The 24,591-nt window shown below is 43.8% G+C and overlaps 1 protein-coding gene and 1 pseudogene across 2 annotated transcripts in view; one reads left to right on the top strand and one right to left on the bottom strand.

Moving 5' to 3' along the window:
- The window catches only part of LRP2 (LDL receptor related protein 2), a 197,737-nt gene extending 176,864 nt beyond the window's left edge, over window positions 1-20,873 (bottom strand). The window contains exon 1 of the mRNA XM_082689243.1: window positions 20,637-20,873. Within this exon, the coding sequence (XP_082545369.1) occupies window positions 20,637-20,727 (91 nt within the window). The 5' untranslated portion in view covers window positions 20,728-20,873. The remainder of the gene's footprint in view (window positions 1-20,636) is intronic.
- Window positions 15,815-16,359, top strand: LOC309843640 (transcription factor BTF3 pseudogene; annotated as a pseudogene). Its single transcript has one exon. The product of its transcript is annotated as a transcription factor BTF3 pseudogene (transcript).
- Window positions 20,874-24,591: the final 3,718 nt, after the last annotated feature.

Below are 24,591 nucleotides of genomic sequence, written 5' to 3'. Positions count from 1 at the left end.
GCTTCCATGTGGCTTTGTGCCAGACACAGGATACCAGAGGAGGCAGGCATAACTCAGCATTAGTGGTCCTATTCTAGAAGAAGCAATAAAATACACACATAAATAATTGTAATTCACTGTACGATGATAAGAGAGGTTTAGAGAACATTCTGATGAGATGGAGGAAGGCCCTGTGGAGGAAGGAACATAGAAGCTATGATACGCAGGTCGAGGGGAGGGCACGCCTGGCAGATGAAACAAGCTGAAATGGCCACAGAGGCCAGAAGGTGGAAGGCATGTCCAAGAAAGAGACACATCCTTCATCCTATATCACTGACATATGCCTTCAAATTACGAAGATCTTGAGTGCCTGAAGCAGATTCCCTCTTATGTGAAGTAAAAAAACAAATCTGCAAGATTTGTTTCCGTGCCTCCACGGAATCAGTTCAATTCACAAGACATCTATAGAACACCAACTGCTTGGCCATCAAGTAAGAGTTTCTCATGAAGAGTTTTCTCCTAACCCGTAAATGTGATCAGGTATTTTCCATATTTTAAAAAAACACTCAGAGGTGATACTTTTGCCCATATTCTACTAAGTTAGATAAATGTTTCCAAGAGACGTATTCTGAGATTTAATAAATGATAAGCACACAATACAGATGTATTTCTCCTTTTCCTCCTATAATTGATTGATTGATTGTATTGAGTACGTAGTCAATAAAAGTTACAGAATTGAGAGAGTAAGGCATGTGGAATTAATAGACTATTACCAGTTAAGCATGTAAGATCCAGAGCCTCAGTTTGCTCATTTGTAAATGGGGATAGAACCTCCCTGGACTAGAACACTAGAGCTATGCTGACTATATCACAAGCATATAGTAGGTTTCAATAAATGTCAGCTCTTAGTAGTAGTATTATGCCTTCCTTCACTAGCTGTCAACCAAGATGGACCCTCAATACAGACAATGACCCTCACAGAGACATTGGCATTCAAGGCTAGCCAGCTCCTAGTAGCATGGAACTGTCCTATATATAACATCTGATTTAGCATTCCTGTCCTCTAATCCTCTAAACGCTACCAGCAGTGACACTCAGGCATTATGATGACCCCCCCCCCCAAAAAAGGCTACACATTTCCAGATGCTCCCTAAGGGAGCTGTACCAACCAGGAATCAATGAGCTAAACCTAAGACATACACAGCAGGCCCAGATGGCCAATAAGCTAGAACTGCTTAAGACACAGGGATTCAGGGGTGCCTGGGTGGCCCAGTTGTTAAGTCTCTGCTTTCAGCTCAGGTCATGATCCCTCAAGGTCTTGGGATCGAGCCCATGTCGGGCTCCCTGCTCAGTGGGGAGCCTGTTTCTGCCCCCCGTCCATCCTCCTTCTTGTGCTCCCTTTCTCACTGTCTCTCTCTCTGTCAAATAAATAAAATCTAAAAAAAAAAAGACATGGGAGGTAGTTATGAATGTACATAACATGCATATACATTGAAAAGATATGTCTAATATTCCTATGATAAGGCATCTCAACTTCTAAAACAAATAATAGGAATTATCAAAAAGAGCCACCAATAAAAGCTTTCTCTATATTCCATGGTGGTTCTCTCCCTTTCTCATCCCATCCTGGTCCACAAGTTTAGTTCCACTCTCACCATCTGTCCTTTAACTTAGCTGGTTGATATGCCTTCCCTCGTTGCAGCAAGCATCATCTTTACAAAACAAAGAAGCCAGATCGCTGCACTTCCCACCTTACACCTTACATTTCTTCAAAGGCACCAAACTTCGTGACATAGAAAGTCCTCCAAAGTCTCACCAGATCCACTCTTCCATCTCCTGCGGACGCACCCTCCTCAAGACTCAGTTCAAAGAGCAATCTTTGTGATCTCCTCTTGGCCCCCTGAGGTCTACTTGCCTTCATCACTCCTTTCCTGTGCTCCCAAACCTCTATTATAGCACCTGTTGCCGTCATTGTGGCACAAAAATTTAACATGTTTTCTCCACCTGTGTAAACTCTGTATGGGACCAGGTTTGCAGGAAGCAGATACAGAACACATGAAATGGAAATACTGCATCCTTTCAGAAGTCTGGAATTTTCCATAACATGACATTTTAGGTCGGTGCTTTGAAGACCTGAGAAGTGAAGAACAAAATGTTCTTGGGGTAGAAAGACAGGTTCTAAGGCCTGTCTTCTAATGCTTCCTTGTCTCATAGTTTCCCCTACTTTGAAAAAAAAAAAAAAAAAAAAGGGCTATATTTCTCCCCAGCAAGTTATTTGGATAGATTATTTGACAAGTGGTTCCTTTATTTCAAAAGACCACAGCATGGTCACTGTTCTGCGGCACTGACCTAACCAAGAGCTGGTCAACTATGAATGATTTCACACCAGGTTCCCTGTGGGGCCAAATGTTACTGAATGCTCACCAAGTGCCAAGACCTTACATGTTCACAACATCTTTTAACTATTCTCAGGAGCCTGCAGGGTAGAAATCACTAACACCCACTGCAGAGTCTAAGGAAACTGAAGCTCACAGAGATCAAGTGGTCCAGGGGTGCACATCTGGAAAGTGACCAAGTTAATGCTCTGAACTCCAACTCCAAGCAGTGTCCTAGCACCGGAAAGGATTTGGCTGCAGGTTAACCATGTCCAGGGTAGGCCCTTGAGATTAAGAATCCTTGAGTAGGTGGACAAGGGGCAGTGGGGGTATGGCCAGAGGGCTGCCCAAAGTTTTACTTTGGCTTTAAGATTTTATCACTGGCTTCGGTTCATCCCCAAATTTAGGCTACCTTCTACACCTTCAAGGACACTGTAAGAATTTTCTCATCATAAAATGTGGGTTATTTTAAGACAGAAGTTTTAAAAATATATACTAATTCCTCAGAAGTTATTCAAGATGCCAAATATTCCTTTTTGAAGCGATCCTAAGCAACACTAAATCATCCGTCCTACTGTACAAATCCCCAGACTGTTCAATGCCTTTCAAAAACTGTGATGGCATATTTTAAGTCCTGGGGGAACCATTTTTTAATGTGCCAGCTCATTTGCTTCACTGCAGACCCACACCAACAAAATCATGTAAGCGGGGAAGAAAATTTTCAATTACAAAGAGTCTAAAAACAACATTTAGTTGTATATTTCTATGATATTTTAAAACTGCAATCAAGGGGCGCCTGGGTGGCTCAGTGTGGTTAAGCCGCTTCTTCGGCTCAGGTCATGATCTCAGGGTCCTGGGATCGAGTCCCGCATCGGGCTCTCTGCTCAGCAGGGAGCCTGCTTCCTCCTCTCTCTCTCTCTGCCTGCCTCTCTGCCTACTTGTGATCTCTCTCTGTCAAATAAATAAATAAAATCTTTAAAAAAAAATAAAAAATAAAACTGCAATCAAGTTTTACAGACTAATACAACTGATAAATCCCAGTGTTTTTTATAAATTCCCTTTAAATATTAGAGCACCTAAGATATCCATTAATGGTTACTTCTAGCTAAAAGCCAAAGTTTTTCATCTTATTATACCTATCAGTTTTAAGTTAGAAAAAGGAAAGAAGGGGCGCCTGGGTGGCTCAGTGGGTTAAAGCCTCTGCCTTCAGCTCAGGTCATGATCTCAGGGTCCTGGGATCGAGCCCCGCGTTGGGCTCTCTGCTCAGGCGGGGAGCCTGCTTCCTCCTCTCTCTCTGCCTGCCTCTCTGCCTACTTGTGATGTCTGTCAAATAAATAAATAAAAATATTTAAAAAAAAAAAAGAAAAAGGAAAGAAAATAAAACATTAAAGAACTTAAAAGTAAGAGCTTATCCTAAAGTGAGTTTGATCATTTGCTATTTGCATTCTCCCTTAATGTTACTATATACACATTTACTTATAAGTTTCATTCCCTAAATGATTCTTTCAAAATCTGCTAAGATGAAGGAGCAAAGCTGTCGTTCAGCCTAACTATTCTTTAAACCATGTATTCAAGAGATACCCCCGTATGTTCCTCTCCTATAGCTACCTTGAGAGTTCTCATTTGTAAAAGTAAGGTGGGCAGGGAGGAAAAGAGATGAGAAGGAGAAAATCTCTAATTTGTCATCAATAAAATAAATCAGGAAAACAGCCTTTAATCTCAAGAGTACATTTTGCCATTTATTTACAAAATTGATGGAAATTGTTAACAAGGAGTTAATTGATTTGAGTCACCTGATTACCACAGTTAATTAACCACACTGACTTAATCTTCTTTGAAAACATCAACTAATCATTTCCCAGGTGTCAAGGGGTAAACCGTTAAATAAAAAATAAACCTCTGTACCCCTCTTCAAGGGAGAGTTCTTGAACATGTTTTCTTTGCAGATTCCAATCTAGCAACAAGCCAAGTTTGGGTGTGTGTGTGTGTGTGTGTGTGTGTGTGTGTGTTTATATAGGTATACTGAAAGAATTGCCATCTTTCCAGAGTTTTTTTCCTTTTATAATAAAGAAAAAGCAGCCTTGCAACTTTACCATCCATGACATTTGAATTACTTCAAAAATGAACTAAGAACACTTTTTGAATAAAAATAAACAAAGCAACAGCAACTGAAACTTTCATATGAGAAGTGAGTTTTCAAAAAACTAACTTCAAAACTTATTTGGAGGGCGTGACCACAAAAACTGTGTGAGGGAAAGGAGGGGTGGAGGAGAGCAGGGTTTTACTGAGCTGTTTGGTTTTTGTTTGTTTGTTTGTTTATTTGTTTTGAAGACTGTTTATTTATTGGACAGAGAGAGAGAGAGAGAGCACAAGCAGGGGGAGCAGCAGGCAGAGGGAGAGAGAGAGAAGCTCCCGGCTGACTAAGGAGTCCGATGCAGGACTTGATCCCAGGACCCTAAGATCATGACCTGAGCAGCTGCCTAACCAACTGAGCCACCCAGGTGTCCCTTACTGAGCTGTTCTAATCTTGATTGTGGTGATGATTACACAAATACATCCATGCAGAAAACTGATAAAACTGTATACTACACAAAGTCCATTTTAGTCTATGTAAATTTTTTAAATAAAATAAAGCAAAGCATTTCATAATGCCAATATTCAAGCCTACTTCTGTGAGAACTGGGAAACCTTATTCCCCTTTTTACAGATAGAAAAATTAAGGCCAACCACTCACCCCAAACGCCTCAATAAAAAGGGGATGGGGAGGAATCTAAGAAAGCCAACATTGTTAGAGAAGATCAGAAAGAATACATCCCTTGAGTCTTGTGGCTACCCAGACCTCAATTAGTAGATCCACTGCCTGTCTCAGAAAAATAAAAAAAATCTTTAAAAAAGCCAATTGTCTTTGATCTGTCAATGCACCCACAGCACAAGAGGGCTCTGGAGGGAACCAAAGTCCCAGGTCACAGTGACAAATCATGCTTGCACTCGGTCAAGTGAAAGAGTGCAAGGGCCTTCATAAACACCGCTCCCCTTCCTTCATTTTTTCATTCCTTCCATCACTGCCAAGTATTTGAAAAATAAATCTGGATTACAGTAGGATTTTGTTGCACATATTCACAATCAGCAACAACTATTAAAGAGCTCTTTGATTTCCCTTACAGGGAAGTGAATGCATTCAATATAAGATGCATCCTCCTTGGCTCGAGTCCCACGCTTTCTCTTGTCTGCACTGCTGGGTTTAATTATTTACAGCAAGAATCTTCTAACTTTCACTGTCTTCCAGTTAGTACATTCAATTTTTAAACCGTGCATTTTGTTTTTCTCCAGAATCTCAGCCTCCAATGATTACTTTGCAAATTCTTTCAACACTTCATTGCACCAAATATTAGGAAAGAGGTAAATTTTTATGGCAGAAGTGAACTGGAAAAAAAAAATCAGTTTTGGTACACAAAAATTAACCATTTGGCAATTTGACTTGAAAAAAATTCTGTATTTTACCTCACTCATTTGCAAATTCTTTTTATTGATTGCATACTAAGAGCAAAACCAGAATTTCCTATCAGCAGTCATCATAAGGTCTACAAAAAGTAGAACTACCATGCATGTTAAACCCAAAGGCCTCCTCTCCATCTTACCTGACACTGATGGATCCCTAAGGAATGACTGACTGAGAGAGTCTTTCAGCTCTTGTTGTTTTTAGGGTCAACCTCTCCTTTCTTCCTAACAATCCTATTTCAACTAGAGCTACCTTGAGGAAGAAGAACCATACTAGAAGGTAAGAAGTTCTATCTTTGAAATCCATTTTACAGACTGACAGCAGAAATCTCCAGACAGTCGTCCTAAGAAAAGGCACAAGCAATAATATTTTTTTTTTCTCTAGAAAAGGTGATTTAGGCAACCCAATTATGAGATGAAGTTGACTCCCTTTCAAGACTTTATCTCTCACCTTCTGACAGCTTCTTCCTTTCTTTCTCCCACATCATAATGTACTAGCTTTGGGTCTCATTCTCACTGAACCTTGCTCTAGAAAACTTTGACAGTGCATTGCTATCTAAACCAAGTCTTGGGGCGCCTGGGTGGCTCAGTGGTTTAAGCCTCTGCCTTCGGCTCAGGTCATGATCTCAGGGTCCTGGGATCGAGTCCCGCATCGGGCTCTCTGCTCAGCGGAGAGCCTGCTTCCTCCTCTCTCTCTGCCTGTCTCTCTGCCTACTTGTGATTTCTCTCTGTCAAATAAATAAATAAAATCTAAAAAAAAAAAATTAAAAAAAAAATAAACCAAGTCTTTACCTATAGGGATAAACATTTCTGCATTTTAAAGAAGGGTTTCAGGGGCACCTGGGTTGCTCAGTGAGCTCAGTCTCTACCTTCAGCTCAGGTCATGATCTCAGGGTCCTGGGATCGAGCCCCACATCGGGCTCTCTGCTCAGCAGGGAGCCTGCTTCCCCCACTCTCTCTGCCCACCTCTCTGCCTACTTGTGATCTCTGTCAAATAAATACATAAAATCTAAAAAAAAAAAAAAATTTTTTTAAATAAAAATAAAGAAGAGTTTCAGGGGGAAACAATGTCTTATTCCAAAGGACTGGTTGTAACGGTGCCTGAGTAGACGTCTTTGGCCAGGGTGAGAGATGCTTGCAGCACCTCCAGCCACAGGCAAATGCTCTCCGCATCTCTACAGGAGCAGCCTCCTCAGACACAGAAAGACTCCATTCTCACTTGGTTGTTCATTCCTTTCTTCTAGGATTTGAATAAGAGAACTTAGTAAGAATTTTTTCCATCCACATTAAAAAACAACAACCTTTAACTCTGTACTTCACTGCCACCCCTAAAAGGAAGTTAGTACAGAACTAATTGGGTGTCATCTTTTTTGAGTTAAAAGACAAGTAATTACAGAGAATAGAATATTACTAGATAAGAAATGGTAGCAGAGGAGGAAGCCAGCAGGAAAGAATCAAGGGGTACCTAAAGAGTATAGAGGAAAAAGTAGGTTTAACTAGAAACATACTCTTCTGAACAGTAAGATCTTTTGGACAGGCCTATGTCACAGGAATCTCTCCTTTTTTTTTTTTTTTTTTTTTTTTTTTTTGGAGAAAGCAAGCAAGCAGGAGGCAGAGGAAGAGAGAGATAGACTCTTAAGCAAGCTCCATGTCCAGCACTGAGCCCCACGTGGGGCTCGATCTCACAACCCTGAGATCGTGACCTGAGCCAAAATCAGATACTTGACTGAGCCACCCAGGCTCTCTTCTCTATCCTGCAATATATAACTAGTTACATCATGCCTGAAGCATAACACTTGATCAACATGTATTGAATGAATGACTGCCAAAGTAGCAAGAAATGTCCACATCTGGGTTGCAAAGGTAGCAGCATCTGAAATGACATCGTCTTAATATAATATGAACCATTAAAAGAGGCTTTGTTTGCTTGTGTACAGAGGCACTATCATCTACTTGCTACAACTTATCCACAGTCACAATAACTAAGAATAAAGGCTTTAGGCTCAAAAGTTGGTTCCACCACTTAGTAATTGGAGGTGTTAAGTAAATTATCACACCTGTCTTTGCCTTGACCCTTTATCCATAAATTCAGACTGTTAATGGCAAAGTAGGTAAATTAATACCTATAAAACCCTTCGGACAGTGAAAGACACGTAAGCACTCCAAAATATTTATCCATAATTGTTTTAGTTCATTCCTGCAATTTCACTACCCATTCAGGGATGTAACTGAGCCATTCCTCTGCCTCTAACTTACTTGGTCATGGTTGCATATGGAGTCCTCAAAAGAATGGGATCTGGAATGAGAAAGGTTGTGCCCACAGGACAAGCAGCCATGGGCATTTTTCAGCAGTCTGGGCCTTTTTTGGTTGAGCCCATTTTTCCTTCATTCATCAGGAACAAGGCCCATGAATGTCCTGGCTTGACATGCAATGTTCTTTCCACAGTAGTCCATGCTGCCTCCCTGAGTTGGGAAATCACTCCCCTCTTCAAAGAGGCCCTTTTGTCTGATCAAGGCTGTTTTCACTGTGCTGTGGTCTCAGACAGCTTTCTTTTGTGTTGTTTAAACACAGAATGACAGTCCACTAACATAATGTCTAAAAACTTTGGCTTATCTTTGTGTAAAAGTTACTGTATCAAATCTATTCTAAAACTAGCATGACCCATTCTGTGTGTACAGGAGACTCTCACAGGGTAACCAAGTGTCTAAGTGAAAGTTAGAAAAGTTAGACTGCTGCATGATGATGAATTGGAATCATCAGTGGTTGGGGGTCAGCGAGGCGGAGGAAAGGGGAGAGTCAAATGGAGAGAAACAGCGTTGCTAAGCCACTTGTTTTGATGGAGATAGCATTTTTTTTTCTCCATTGGGTCTCTGATGGGGCCCCCAGAAGCCTGGGGGAATTAAGGGCTGGCAATACCAGGGACATGGCCAGGAGCTGACAATGCCCCTTCTTAGAGTCCATGATGGCATTTATCCATTTGTTCAACTTATATTTATTTATTTATCCCTATTCTGGATACTAGGAATAAAAGAATGAACAAAAGAGATATTTAAAAAAAAAGTTCCTGACCTCATGAAATTGAGATATTAGAGAAGGAAAGACAAAAGTAAATCCGTAAACAAGTAAATTACATACATTATGTCAGATGGTGAAGAGAGTTAATCAGGAAAGACTGGAGAAAACCACACAGAGAAGGTGACCTACAAGCAAACACCTGGAAGAGGCAAGGAGCAGGTCATGCACAATTTGAGGCAAGAGGGTTCCGAAAGAGGAAAAGTTAGTATAGAAGCTGTAAGTAAGGAACTCCCTATGTTGGGGGGGAGGGTGGGAAGCCAAGAATTATCTCCATGCCTAGAGCACTGTGAGTGAGGGAGAGGAGAAGAGGTGAGGTCAGGGAACTGATGTAAGGATAGATGGCTAGGGAATTGTAGGTCACTCTAAGGATTTGAACTCTTGACTCTTTATGAAATGGGAGGAAACAAAGACCCAGAGCTGGGTCATCCAAAGTCCCCTTCAAGAACTTTCTACATTCACTCAGCTCCACTGGGGTCCACCTCAGTTACAGAAGGGCACCTTGTCCAAGGTTATGCCCTTACAGGGGGAGGCCACATCTAGTAACTGCAGAAGGCCATTTCAGCCTGACTCAGAACACTCAGAGCCAACCCTTGCTCCAGATTTCCCACAAGGTTGAAACTGCGGCCTTCTCCAGTTTCACTTCTTCCTCTGCTATTCCTGCTTCTTCCTTTCCCTTCAAAAGTAATGATCTTAATAAACATCAGCATCTGTTTCTGAACAACCCAGTTTGTGTGTCACAGAAGCTACTGGGGCTTTTGAGCAGAGGAGTAACATGATCTAACTGATGTTCTGAACAGGTGTTGAGAGTAGACAGAAGAGGGACAGAAGGAAATCAGGGTGATCAGTAAGGAAGCTGTTGCAATAATCTAAGTAAGAGTTGACTGTGACTTGGATCAGCATGGTGAAAGGTGAATGGATTCCAGATACACTCTGAAGATGAAAACAATGGGATTTTCCAATGAACTGGATGTGAGGCATAAAAGAAAAAGATGAGTTAAACCAGAGTCCAAGGTTTGGAATTAGCCTAAGTATGGGGCAGCCATTTACTAAGATGTAAAGGTCTATGCAGAAAGCAGGTTTAGGGCATTAGTGAAGATCAGGAGTTCAGTTTTAGGTATAATCTAAGATGACTATTAGGCAGCCAAGTGGATATGTCAAATACGCAGTTGGATATGGGTCTGGATGAGAGTCATAAATTTAGAAGTTGTCAACATACAGATGATAAAACCATGAGACAGGATGAGTTTCCAAAGAAGTAGGGTAGATGAAAAGTAGTCATGTAGATGGACAGGAACAAGCGTGAGATACCAGAAAGACAGCAAGCAGAGGCAAGCAAGGAAAGATGGAAACCAAGAGAATATGGTTTAAAAGCCAAATTCCATGTTTTGCGGAGGAAAGCAGGATACACTGTGTCTGATGCTGTTGATCAGTTAAATAAAACAAGAACTGAGAATGGATTATTGGGATTTAACAACATGGGGATCATTAGTGACCACGGTGAAAGATGTTATCTATCAAAAGTGGGAGCTAAAACTTGAATGGTATGGGATTTGAGAAAAACTGGAGGAAGAAATTATAGTGGATATGGACAAATCTGGGAAGGAATTTTGCCATAAAGATCAACAAAGAAAACAGGGTGACAGAAAGGAATGTGGGTCAAAGAGAAGAGACAATTAGTGAGATGAGATGGAATTCAATCTAAAACATGAATAAATGGCTTGAACTTCAGAGCATGGAAAACTTCATCCACAGTAACGGGCGGGAAGATAGAATAGATGGACAGAATGCATGCAGGTGATGATGGCTGAGTTATGGGAGCTTGTGGAATTCTCCTTTGGCTGCTTCTACTTTCACATTTATAAGAAGCAATGTCATCTGAGCAGGTGGTGTTGCAAGGTTGAAGAGAGAGATGTAAGGAAGTAGGAAAGCAAATGTCCTAGCCAGGAAGCAAGTCTGAGGTTGAGATTACTTTCATAAATTTATCGTGAGACCAGTCAACACAGTTTTGTGTTTTTCTCCTGCCACATTTAGCTACAGCAATGCAGATGTTGAATATTAGATTTAACCAGGACTGGGCTTTTGCAGAGCACAGGAGAGCAAGACAAGGGGGCCTTCTAGGCAAGGAAGTGATGTTAATGACGGGTCATAAAAATATAAGCCGAGGAAATAAATAAAATGCAGGATTTGAGGGATAGCATAGATGTGGCAGGATCACCAACTCTAAGTCCCAGTGGGGTCAACAAAGAATTGGGCTTAGGATATAAAAGAAACAAGCTACAAGGTTTTCTGACACTCACATTCCAACCATTGGATAGATGGCTGCTTTAGACGCCAGCAGACTCTGTTGGGATACTCCGGGATAAATTGAAGAGCGATTACAGTGGTTATAGAGAAATCTGTCTGATTTGGGTAAGAAAGGGTTAGAAGACCTCCAACCGCTGCCGTTCATCTAAAAGAATCTAAGGTTCTTAGAGTGCGAGGAAGGACTTCAAGAGGGTCCAGGGAAAGAGCAAAGAACACAATTAAGACACAAACAGAGGCTCTAGGGAGCAGCAGTCATGTCAGCCAGGAAAGGAGATGCCCAGGAATGGGGGAGGCTCTAGGTACGAAAGACTAGTTTCCCTTCTTACTGTAGCTACCTTGTAACATCCCACCCAAAAGAAAGCACGGATTTAACAAAGTGTCCTTAATTGCCACTGGAAGAAATTTTCAGTGGCACATTAGTATACCTTTAGTTACAAAACTAAAAAATGAAAGGCTACCTAGATCAGTTGTTCCCAAATTGTCTGGTCCTCAGAATCAACCAGAAACTCTTTAAAAACATATGTCCATCCTCCTGCTTTAGTAAGTATGGGTTTTGGCCTAAGAATCTATTTACTTTTCAAAGCTCCCTAGGTGATTGTGAGAGCTGACTGACTTCTATCTAGGGTCTCTAGAAGTTAGAGCATTCCGTAAGCTGTTATGAAATAATGCTTTTGCGAACATAACCAAAATCTCACAGGTGAACTGCCCTTAGCTATGATCCAGACAACATGTAGCCCCATTTGCTCTGGCAGCTATGATAATAATAGGGAAGCCAGACTGAAAACAAAGCTGAAACCTAGAAGAGAGTGGAGTCAAGAAAAACACAAAGTGGGCGCCTGGGTGGCTCAGTGGTTAAGCCGCTGCCTTCGGCTCAGGTCATGATCTCAGGGTCCTGGGATCCGGTCCCGCATCGGGCTCTCTGCTCAGCAGGGAGCCTGCTTCCTCCTCTCTCTCTCTCTGCCTGCCTCTCTGCCTACTTGTGATTTCTCTCTGTCAAATAAATAAATAAAATCTTTAAAAAAAAAAAATTAAAAAAAAAAAAGAAAAACACAAAGAGAACTGGAGCCCTGAATGCCCCACACCTGAACCCCACTCTGCCTCAGAATTTTCTAGTTAACATGAGCCAATAAATACCCTTTATTGTTTAAGTCAGTTTGAGGTGGGTTTTCAGTTTCTGGTTTCTCACAACGAAAAGAGTATCCTCCACACCCTTCCCCACATCAAAATTAAAACCAGTGTCGAAGCACATGTTGACATTTTCTCCTCTCCTTTAATGAGATTATATCGTGGTTAAGACTGACATATTTCAGATTAAAAAACAACAACAACAATAGCAATAACAACAACCTCCATTCTTAATTCAACTTTATTTGAAGATTTTCCTATGAAACAAATTATTTTGATTTTTCAGCCTTTATTCGTTGTTAATAAGATAAAAACCAAAAACTGGGCCCAAAGTGGCAAACAAATCTGACAGATAGGACAGGATGTTTCTATATAGGAATTCAAGAAAGTCTAGCATAACAGAATTGTAGTTTACTGTCTTCTTCTTCCCCTTTTTCATGCTTCCTTAACACCTGCTGGGCAGTCAAAGTAGGTATGTTGTTACTTAATGTCAATCAGTAAATCAGTGAGTAAAGACTTATTGTCAAAGTTACTCAGAAAGAATCTTCATGTGTTACTGACTGATAGTACATAAACTTAAAGGAGACCTCTAGGATTGCTTACAAACCTGGATCTGGAGATCTGGACAATAAACAAGCCATTGTATCCATGGTAACAGTGGCTTAACTTTTCAATGCACAGAATGGTAATTACATTTCCTCCTTTCATTCATTTCTCCCTGTTCCCAATAACCTTGGGGGTCAGGCATGACCTGAGGGCTAATGACTAAAAGTGTAGAGCTTTCAACATGAAACTTCATTGTCTAACTTGTCACCTTTCTTGGAGAGACTTATTATTTCCTTACACAGTGTTTTGGCACTGTCCTAAGTCAAAAGTACCCATATCTTACTTTTTGAATGATAATGTTTCTCAGCCCATGCTATCAGAAATAAAATTTAAAAGACCAGCAAAATAACCACTGGCATAGAATTCATCTATTTGGCGTTTCTGAATTAATCCAAGGAGGTGTGAAAGACACCTGCTCTACCATTTAAAGAAGCAGTCCTCAGGTTAAATGCTAAAGACCCTTGAATTTGCACCAAGATATATTCTGTCTCCATAGAAGCATTTCAGTATGTCTCCAGACCCTCCTCTCCTCTTTCTTTCCACCCCATTCTCATAGCCAAGGCCTCCTGCCTGCAAAAGGGACAAAGTCTTAAGAATATAAACAAGAGAGCAGAGTTAGTTGGGAAAGGAGAAAGGGCCTAGGATTCACTGAAAAATGAAATCACACAGTGGACTCAAGAGCTCCTGCTCTTTAAGTTTATTTTCCAGAACTTTCCTGTCCACCACAAGTTCTGCTCCAAGTAACACTACTTTAAGCTACAAGTAAACCTCTACAGGTAAACCTTCTAAAAGTCCTTCTTTCCCCTGTTCTCCTAAACTTAAAGCTGTAACATGATCACAGGAACACAGAGCATCATGTCTTTTGCCTTAATATTTTCAATACTTTTCCCCTTTCAATTCACTGAGTTATCCCAAGACAGTGTGCTCTTGAGAAATTTCTATAGCCTTTAAGTCTGCCCTCATGTATAAAATAAAAATAACATCAGGGGCGCCTGGCTGGCTCAGTGGGTTAAAGCCTCTGCCTTCAGCTCAGGTCATGATCCCAGGGTTCTGGAATCGAGCCCCGCATCGGGCTCTCTGCTCAGGAGCCTGCTTCCCCCTCTGTCTGTCTCTGCCTGCCTCTCTACCCACTTGTGATCTGTCTGTCAAATAAATAAATTTAAAAAAAAAAAAACTACATGAAAAATAACATCAGTTGGTTATACCTGATGAGGTGTCCTAGACACGTGTTGTTTTTGGAGCCCAGCCTCTGGTCACCTGGTCACTCTCCCCAATTTCCCTTTGCAGTCCAACCTTAGTGCATGACTTCTGGGACCAAGCATATATATCCAAGCCTAAGCCATGAGCACACTTCATACCATAGATACAGTGACTGGTTCTCCAAGGAGAACCTAAGAGCCCAAGATGCAACGAAGACTTTTGCTGGGAACAATTAAGACAAAAACTCTTGTTTTTCCCTAGTGGTCATTACATGAAAGGATGCGGCTTCAGGAGCCACTGACAACCATATTAGAACAGCAAAGAAAACATTCGAGAACAGAGTCATCCCACAGTTAGGAGATAGCGAAAACAGATCAGCCTGACATAGTCTGAGCCCCCATTTTATATTATGTTGAGTCAAAAGAAATTGCCAATATTCGGCTGTCTAGAAAAACAGCTATCCCATATAGTTCAACCTAAGGGCTTTACCTTTTCAATTACGTATTTCAATAAACTTCCTTTTGGCTCCAAGCAGTTTAGAGTTCTGTCATTTACAAACCTAAGTGTCTAGACTAATATGTCAAGTTGTGGCCACTAAGATAAACCAGGGGTGCCTGGGTGGCTCAGTGGGTTAAGCCTCTGCCTTCGGCTCAGGTCATGATCTCAAGGTCCTGGGATCAAGCCCCACATCGGGCTCTTTGCTCAGCAGGGAGCCTGCTTCCCCCTCTCTCTCCGCCTGCCTCTCTGCCTACTTGTGATCTCTCTCTCTCTCTCTCTCTGTCAAATAAATAAATTAAATCTTTAAAAAAATAAAATAAAATGATAAACCAGCATGCACAGATGCAAAGAACCACCTGTATTAAAAACAAACAAACAAACAAAAACACAAAAAACAAAAACAAACCCACAAGATACTACAGTATCTTCTTCTCAAATTTGAAAAAGTTAAATTCTTTTTTTTTTTTTAAAGATTTTATTTATTTATTTGACAGAGAGAGATCACAAGTAGGCAGAGAGGCAGGCAGAGAGAGAGAGGAGGAAGCAGGCTCCCTGCTGAGCAAAGAGCCCGATGTGGGGCTTGATCCCAGGACCTTGAGATCATGACCTGAGCCGAAGGCAGTGGCTTAACCCACTGAGCCACCCAGGCGCCCGAAAAAGTTAAATTCTTGAAGAGGTTAATAAAGATGGATAGAAATATATATGTGAGACCCCCGAATCTATAAAACATTTCACACTAATCTCAATTGACATAACTACCCTTTAAGGTAGATATGTGCCCATTTTACAAATAAGAAAACTGACCTGAACAGTTGAGTATTGTCCTGAATTTCCCACATAGTAAACGGCAGAGTCAAGATTCAAACCCAGATCTTCTAACTCTAAAATCTCACACTCTTCCCACTTCATTTCACCATGCTGAGATTGTGAAAAAATTGCTTAGGAAACATTTCCATGGACCCCAACAGAACACATGAAGCATCAAATAAATGTCTCTGGACCCCAACAGAACACATGAAGCATCAAATAAATGTCTCTGGAGCTGCCACTTGCGTCCCCAGATGTGTGCACCTAATCTCAGCTGGTCTGCCAGGAGACCCCCTGAGCATCAACCCCTCGTCCCCCAACACGGTCCCATTTCCACTGCAACAAGATGAAAGAAACTATCACGAACCAGGAGAAACTCGCCAAACTGCAAGCACAAGTGTGCATTGGTGGGAAAAGAACTGCTCACCAAAAGAAGGTGGTTCATAGAACAGCTACAGTAGATGATAAACTTCAGTTCTCCTTAAAGAAGCTAGGGGTAAACAATATCTCTGGTTCTGAAGAAGTGAGTATGTTCACAAACCAAGGAACAGTGATCCACTTTAACAACCCCAAAGTTCCGGCACCGCTGGCAGCGAACACTTTCACCATTACAGGCCATGCTGAGACAAAGCAGCTGACAGACATGCTACCCTGTATCTTAAACCAACTTGGTGCAGACAGTCTAACTAGCTGAAGATGACTGGCTGAAGCTCTGCCCAAACAATCTGTGGATGGAAAAGCACCACTTGCTACTGGAGAGGAGGATGATGAAGTTCCAGATCTTGTGGAGAATTTTGATGAAGCTTCCAAGAATGAAGCAAACTGAATTGGGTCAACTTCTGAAGAAGATAAAACTGAAAGAAGTTACTGGGAGCCGCTATTTTATATTATGACTGCTCTTTAAAATTTTGTGCATGGATCTGATAAAATCTAGATCTCTAATATTTTTAAGCCCAAGCCCCTTGGACAGACACTGCAGCTCTTTTCAGTTTTTGCTTATATACAATTCATTCTTTGTAGCTAATTAAGCTGAAGAAGTCTAGGGATAAAGATTGAATCAAGATTAATAAAGTTCTTTAGGGAAAAAAAAAAGAAAGAAATGTCTCTTGATATTTCAGAACAACAACCAATCTGACCATTTTAAAACTCAGGCTGAAACAGGTCAAATCTTTCTAACATTGGTGAGATCCTGGCCAGGGTTCTTAGAACTTGACACCATTATTGTAAATTTTTTTATTAAATACTTTTTTTTAATAAAATAAAACCTGTCACTGTTCTTAGAGTACCTGCTTAGAGAACATGGACAATGATCAATTACCATGAATTAAGACTAAAAACCTATTCATGTAGCAGTCTATACTATGAAACCTGAAAACCTAGGAATATGCTTTGATGACCCAAGATTTTTGAAAAATAGATCTACAGGTATGGTCTTTGGAAGCTGGAACACCAACATGGAATAAATTCTGGACCAAGATGAAAAGACATGGCATGGCTATAGTAACCCATCCTCTTAGACTTGAGATTTCTCTTAGAACTGAGATATGTGACCCATCCAATTTTTTTAAGAGGGATTGACCAAGGTGATCTTTTCATCACACTTTCCTCATATGTCAGGTCAGAATCAACAGAAAAGCAATCTAAGGCCTCCTCAACCAACCAGACTGAGGACAGTCCAAGCACGTGTATCTAAAAATTATCAATTAGGAGGTCACAAAGAGGAGACGGGTTTAGATCTTAGTTCTAACCTTGGCAACATGCCCTTAGGTGAAGGGCTTCACCACCCCCCTTTCACTCCATTCAGCCCCTTCTTCTTCCCTCCAGGGTTTAGTTGCTTATCTATAATCCAAGTAGACCAGCTGATAGCTAAGATTTCCTCCATCTGTAAAAGTCTAAGTTTCTATTTGAACAGGACAGGCACAAGATTGCATCAGGGAGTTTGAGCAGAAGCCCTATAAAAACTGGACAGTAAGAACTTCAAGCAGAGGGGGAAAAAAGCCAACTGCTGGGAAGTAAAAGCAGCAGTGGTATCAGAGATGTAATAGAACCAAAATGTTGCAGACACAAAATGTTGCATGCTTATTACCGGCCCCAGAATCCTTTCAAATATGTAAACTTCACCTGAAGATGTAATTGTCATAAAGCTGATACTAACTGTAAAAGGCATAACCAAGCCTCTATTGGAGGAAAGAATGTAACTTTAAGATCAATACCATTTTCTCAAAAAACCTTCCAGTCGTATCCTGAGAGCTGGGAATTCCTCAAATAAATGTTAGTGAAACATGCCTAAGATTTCCTTATGCACACTGAGAAATTAGAAATATGAATAGTAACCCCCCCAAAAAAGTTACCTTTAGTATTGGTCAATATAATAGCTGCTAGTTACGATCATTGTCTATAGGCCTTACACGTTCCGCCCTTTTATCTCTTTATGTTAATAAAGGCCACAGAACAGATTCCTCCGGTTATCCCATCAATTTGGCAGATCAGCAATCTGAGCCATGCAAGTTTCCTGACTTCCCCAAGGTCACACAGCCAGAAGGTGGAGAGCCATTGCTGAAACCCTGTCAGCTTGGCCCCAGAGCTCCGTCAGGCTCTCCAAACTTTTCTTCAAAGCATTATGCAAAATATGAATACACAAATAATCTTAGCTATAGATATGCTATAATTTTTCTAAAGACTAACCATAAAATACCCAGAGTTCTTTTCCAAGATCTAATGATGCAAACCTTGCAGGAAGAGCTTACCTAAAATGTGGTATAAGGACATTTACAAGGTCATCACACTCTATCTGAACAGTGTCAATACAACAGGAATCTAGAAATCTCCTTAACCTTCCAGGCTGAGGATATTCAGAGGACAAGTAGGAAGACTGAGAATGAGGACTCCTGGGATAAAGTGATAGAAACCTGAAAAGAATTTCTGAAAAAATTTGTTATGTCAAAGCAGGTAGATTTTACCTTCTTTGGCAAAGACATAAAATGCCAGTCAGTTTCTTCAGAAACCTTACACATGGGTAGTAACCTAGGGAGCATGACATTTTTAGTACAAAAGAAAAGAGGGAAATAGAGGAGAGAGTCACATACTATATAAGCAGTGAAATTATACCCTCTCTTGGACTGGCCTCACAACTCTGCCCACAGTATGACCTGGGACAAATTACTTCATTGCCCAGTGCCTCCATTTCCCATTAGTAAAATAGCGATTTTAAGAATACTGACATCAAAGCATTATTATAAAGATTAAATATCAGTAAGTATAAAGCACTAAGAACAGGGTCTGCCACATATGTATGTTTATGATATGTTAACTCTTACTGTACATAATATTATTATTAAAGAAGAGGTATGGATGTAACCTACTAAGAAGAGTAAATACAGTTTATTTGGTGACTAAACCATCAACCCAGGGGATAAAGTATCTGTTTGATTATACAGGGACAATCCTGATGTATCCCAGATGAACCCCGACAAGATTTCTTTTTGCCAGGCACCGACAGGAGCATATAGTAAATCCTAAGACTATATTTAGGACGTAAGATGTTATCACCCTAAGCACTGCGGCAAACCCACCACAATAATAATAAATCCTCTTTCTGTGTTAACAACACTGAGAAAAGGTGTTCAAAACAAGAATTATTATTATTAAGTCTCCCCCTGCCTCCCCTCCCTTTCCAAAGATTTTTACAAGACCAGCGGGGTTTGTTGGCGTTTCCAAACTTCTTCTCAGGAAGTCTGAAATGGGTACTGCTAGGAGTTGCTGTATAATTACTTAGTTGATTCCCTCTAAGGAGCTTACACTAAGAATTGAGGAAAGAAAGCAGATTAACCATTTGAATACATGCCATGGCCCATCCACAGGCTTTTCCCTCTCCTCCGTAAATGGGGGCTTCTACAGTCCCTACCCGTCAACCCCAATATGTGATCCAGGGAAATCAATTTATTGCTTTGGCTAATCCTACAACAATAGGGGTTTCATTTTCATTGTAGAGCAATTAAGTTGTCCGACGGGAGGGAAGGAGCAGGAGGCGAAAGAAGTGGGGGGGGGGGGGGAGAACTCTCCCGTCCCCACAGACAGATTAGTCCCTGCGGAGGCAGCCGCGTCCGTTCTGTCTGTCTGGTGGTCGGTCACACGCAGCTCCGGGCTGCTACCTAGCAACGCAAAGCCTGGAGAGAGCTCGCGGGTTCCCCTGCCTCCTCCTCGCCCTTCCCATTCATCCCTGGTCGGTCTCCCGCCCCCCCCCCACCCCAGTCCGCGCGCTACTTTCTATCTGTCTTCAAATTCCCTCTCTCCCTTCCTTCTCTCCCTTTTCATTCCTACTTGTCTTCTCTCTCCTCTTCCCCCTAACTGTTTTTATCCCCTCCACTTCTTCCTCCCTTTCTTCTCTGCCTGTATCTGTAAAAATGTAAACTCTAGCAACCTGAGAGAAATGTTAAGTGCTTCATCCCAGAAACTTTCTCCATCCGAGCCCTCAAATCTCTGGCCGCACAGACGGGGCCTCATTCATCAACACAAAAGCCCCCACCTCCCAGTTGAAAAGGAAAACCCTTCAAAGAAAATGCCCCAGTATATGCTGTTCTCTCGGCCAATCCCGCCTCCGGGCCTTATCTCGGCTCGTAAATGATCTGTATCGAGATGCGGTCTCTTGAGGGTCAACGTGGGACCAAGTTTCGCTGAGGAGAAGGGGGGAGTGCTCTAGCCCGCCAAGGGATCTCCCCGGCTGAGCGCTGCAGGTGGAACACCGCGCACGGAGAACCGCGGCGAAGCCCCGCAGGCACCCAGAAAAAAAAATCAGTATGGGAGGCAGACTGCGCACTGGCTGGGAGAACCTTAGTCTCCGGGTTCCAACTGCGGAGTGCTTTCGGGAGGGTCGGGAGAAAGTCCCGTGGGAACAAAGACGGGGTCCCCGTCTGTGCGCTGTCACCGAAACCGGCGGAGCTACTTTCTCAAGTTTGCGGCTGCTCAGTTGCCGGGCGGACGAAGGAGGGGTGCTCCAGCTCGCCCCTCGCTGAGCAACCTGAGCGCCCCGCCGGGAGCCGCTCCAGTGCCGCCGCCCTGCCCTGGCTCCTGTCCGGCCGCGGTCCCCTCAGTGCACTTACGGACCCGACCCCTGCCACTGCCGGTTAAGTCCGGAGCTCCGCGCGTAATTCCGGACAGTAAGCGCTTACCTTGGCCACTGGCTCGCCCCAGGCTGGCGGCAAAAGCCAGCAGCAACGCGCACGCCACCGCCGCCGCCCGGCGCTCCATCCCCGCGACCATCCGCGGCTCGGGCCTTGCGGTTCCTTCCCCAGAAGGTGGGCGCGCGTAACACACAGCACCCGCCGCGCCTCTGCTAGCGCGCGCTCCCGGAGGCCTGCACCTCGGCAGGCTCCTAGTGGGGAAAAGCCGAGCCGGGCGCCGAGGCATCCCGTTTTCTAGCCGCGCCAGTCCCCACCCTCCAGACCGTGCATAAAGCCCTGGAGACCCGACCGCCCCGGAACTAGCATGCGGGAATCCAGCGGGGCAGGCCCCCTGCCGCCCGGCCCGCCCCCTGCACTTTGCAGAGCGGGGAGGAGTAGGGACTCGAACACACGTGCGCTCACACATGCACCGTTCTCACACGCCCGCGCGCGGCCTCACACTCGTCCTCATACAGCCTCACACACGCAGTCCAACTCCTCACTGTCACACAACCTGACGGCCTCGCACGCTCACAGGCGCGCCGGCACACACATTCCTAAGACACGCGTGCGCGTAGTCCACACTCACACAAACACTGACATGTGCACGCACACTTTGCAGTTACACATCTTACATTTACACACTCCTCGCAGTCTCACACTCACATGGGAACACTTGCCCGACACAGGCACAGGCGTGCTCTGCCCTAGCCTCTCTGTGGGATTTGCCTCCGCACCGAAGTTTGCAAGGCAGCCCGCGGGAAAAATCTGCCACTGATAGTCTTTTAAAAGGAAGAAAAAATCAGAGATGGAAGGGAAGGGAAAAGGAAATGAATGGAATGAGAGCTCCTGGAGAGATTTGTGACCATTCCACCTGAAATCCCTAGGCTTCTCGGAAAGCCTGGTATCTCCCATAGAGTTGAGACGCTGAGATGGGGTGCTGTGTGTTTTCAGAAAGCCCTACAGCTCCCTCCTATAAGGCAGCGTTAGACGGATTGCCGGGGGCTCCGGCCCCCAAGAGCCCTTCGAATGAACCTTACACTCACCCTCAGAACATCGTCCTAGGACCGTAAGTGACGCTAGAGCCGACAGAAAAAAAGGGGGAGGATGATGCAACTTATCTCTTTGCCCTGGGATACCTGTCTGTGAGAAGGGGCCGTTCTCGGACCGGTGTCGCCCCCAGATCTAAGGTCCCGGGCTCTGGATTAACTCGGCAGCAGGACCACAGGAGTCCTTTCCCCCAGCCAGAGGGGCCGTAACAGCAGAGGCGACAGTCCTCCGCGCGCTTAGACCTGCGCAGGGGCCCACCGCCTCGCCCTTTCCAGGGGCGAGAACCTGCCCGTTACTGCCACCCCTTGTCCCGGAGCACCGACCGTCTGGGGCTCTGCTGACCGACCCCTGAAAGTACGGATCGCGCGTACCTTCCATGGGCTTTGGTGATTGATGAAGCTTTGCGGGGAAGAGGGTGGGGGAAGACACGTATTACTTTAGAAAGACAAAAAAAGAAACAGACATAGACGCAGAGAGAGAAAACTTAGACTTAAAAAAAAAAAAGCAGAGCTGTGCGAAAGGGCGACAGTTACTTCGCGGCTTGCTTTCCGAGATTTCTGGATTTGGAAATCCAGAGTGCTCTGCTCTGACCGGAGTCACTGGCAGGTTACCTGCCTCCCCTGCACTACACCAGCGCTGTCCGGCGCCGAGGAGGAGACAGGATTGGGGACTGAGGGGCAGAGAGGTCTGGAAGTGTAGAGGATGAAGCGGGTGGGAGGAGGGAAGAGGCGAGGGGGCGAGAAGGGGCACTTCAGTCTCTGCGACTGATTTATGCCGGTTCCGGGCGGCCGGGGCGGTGGTACAAGACCGCGCCGGGGTCAGGCGGCTCCGACGCCCGCCCAGGCCGCGCTGCATAGTCAATGAGCGTCCCCGCACCGCGGGTTACAAAGACCTGCGGCGGGCGCGGGGGAGGCTTGCGCGGGAGGGGCTGGGCAGCTCCCAGTGCGCTCGTGGACTCGTGGGAGTGCAAGAGGGTGCGCGCCGGCGCGCGGGCGTGAGTGTGCGTGTGTGTGTGTGTGTGTGTGTGTGCGTGTGTGTGCGTGTGTCCTTTCACTGTAGCAGCCCGGGCTCCAAACATTCCTTTCTGCACTGAAGGGTTTTCCTCATTGTTGTTGTCTTTGTGCTCCAGTGTTGCCAACTTACTGGAATTCCTGACGTGGTTGCACAGCAGGGCTCAGGCTGACCGTAGGAGCCAGCTGCGCTTGTGTCTGAGGCCGACCCCGCCGTTAATCCCAGAATAACGCGGGTGAAGAGGGGAAGAATGGAGGGAGAACGCGAGGGAGGGGAGCAGATAAAGGGTGGGTTTGGGAATGAGGGTCCACTGACGGAGTCCGGTCCCTTATTCCCAGCACTGTGGATGTAAATTCGCACATCCACACTCTTTTCTACTGGAAAAATCTCATTTTTTTTTTTCAATGAGATTCAACCTCAAACGCATGCCTCTTGAAAACAAGCATCTTCTGCAGCCCGTACCATGCGCCTCTTTATCTGCGATCCATACCTGAGAAAACTTGCTGCTAGTTTTGGAGGATTAAATCTAAGGACCAGAATCTGGGAAAACCCAAGTTAGCACAGTTGTGATTTAAGCCAGACTTTTTCTATATACTGCACGAGTGTTTGCATTTCACTCTACATAAATGCATAAAAGGCTTTACAGTTAACCAGAGACAGAGGAAAGTGCTGAAAAGTGAAATTTATCCTAGTAAATGTATGTAATTTACTTTGTTACATTTTTTACTTGTGTATCTTTATTTTACTTCCGCATCAACAACAAACTACTAAAAATGTTTTCAGAGCATTTGTTCCTGTGTTGAACCAACTTGTGCTTCCTACAGTGGGCATGAAGTTGTAAAATCTGCTTGAGTAAAATTCAACTTCAGTTTTCTATTAATCCGGCCCAGATTTGCTTCCTAAGAGCGGTAGAGCCATCTGCCCACCGAACAGCTCCAATCCATTGTCCTTAATACCTCAAACTCAACACAGGGAGCCAGAACCACAAACCTTCCTTGTTCCTTATCTCAGAAAAAGGCACCACCCTCCAGCCCAGGGGCCAAGGCCTGAATGGTCATTTTGACCCCTCCCTCTTCCTTACTCCTATATGCAATCAATCATGGCCTTCTGTAAACTTAAATCCACTTTATTCTCTCTCAAGCCCACCCATTTCTCTGAACTTCACTGCCCGCAGCAACCTAGACTCTCACACCTGAATTATGGCAAGAGTCTTCCCAAGTTCCTTGTTGTCAGTTTTAGCCCCTACCATCTGTCCATCTCTTTTCCATTCTGCAATGAGATGATCCAAAGTGATATTTACATTAGACTAGTGCTTTCAAACAGAGGTCATTACTAATTAGAGAGTAAGAAATCAATTTAGTAGTTCAGACAAGAATTATTTTCAAATTAAATAGAATAGAAACTTCTATGTGGAAAGGATATGTATTGTTTTATAAAACTCCTGTCTAGCGCACACGTCTGTGTGTGTGTGTGTGTGCTGTGTCAACCCTATATAGATCTCAGTCAAAAAAGCTTGATGTGGGGCGCCTGGGTGGCTCAGTGGGTTGGGCCTCTGCCTTCGGCTTGGATCATGATCCCGGAGTCCTGGGATAGAGCCCCACATGGGGCGGGGGGTGTCTCTGCTCAGCAGGGAGCCTGCTTCCCCTTCTCTCTCTCTGCCTGCCTCTCTGCCTACTTGTGATCTCTCTCTCTGTCAAATAAATAAATAAATAATCTTTTTTTAAAAAAAGCTTGAAGTATCTCTCTACAAATTATTTCTTGATTGAAAAGAGAAAGTAGGGGCACCTGGGTGGCTCAGTGGGTTAAGCCGCTGCCTTCGGCTCGGGTCATGATCTCAGGGTCCTGGGATCAAGCCCCGCATCGGGCTCTCTGCTCAGCAGGGAGCCTGCTTCCCTCTCTCTCT

Source organism: Mustela nivalis, assembly GCF_964662115.1.
Source record: "Mustela nivalis genome assembly, chromosome: 11".
Classification (NCBI taxonomy): domain Eukaryota; kingdom Metazoa; phylum Chordata; class Mammalia; order Carnivora; family Mustelidae; genus Mustela; species Mustela nivalis.
The sequence above is the reverse complement of the archived record's forward strand: the minus strand, read 5'-3'. Positions and strand labels throughout refer to the sequence as shown.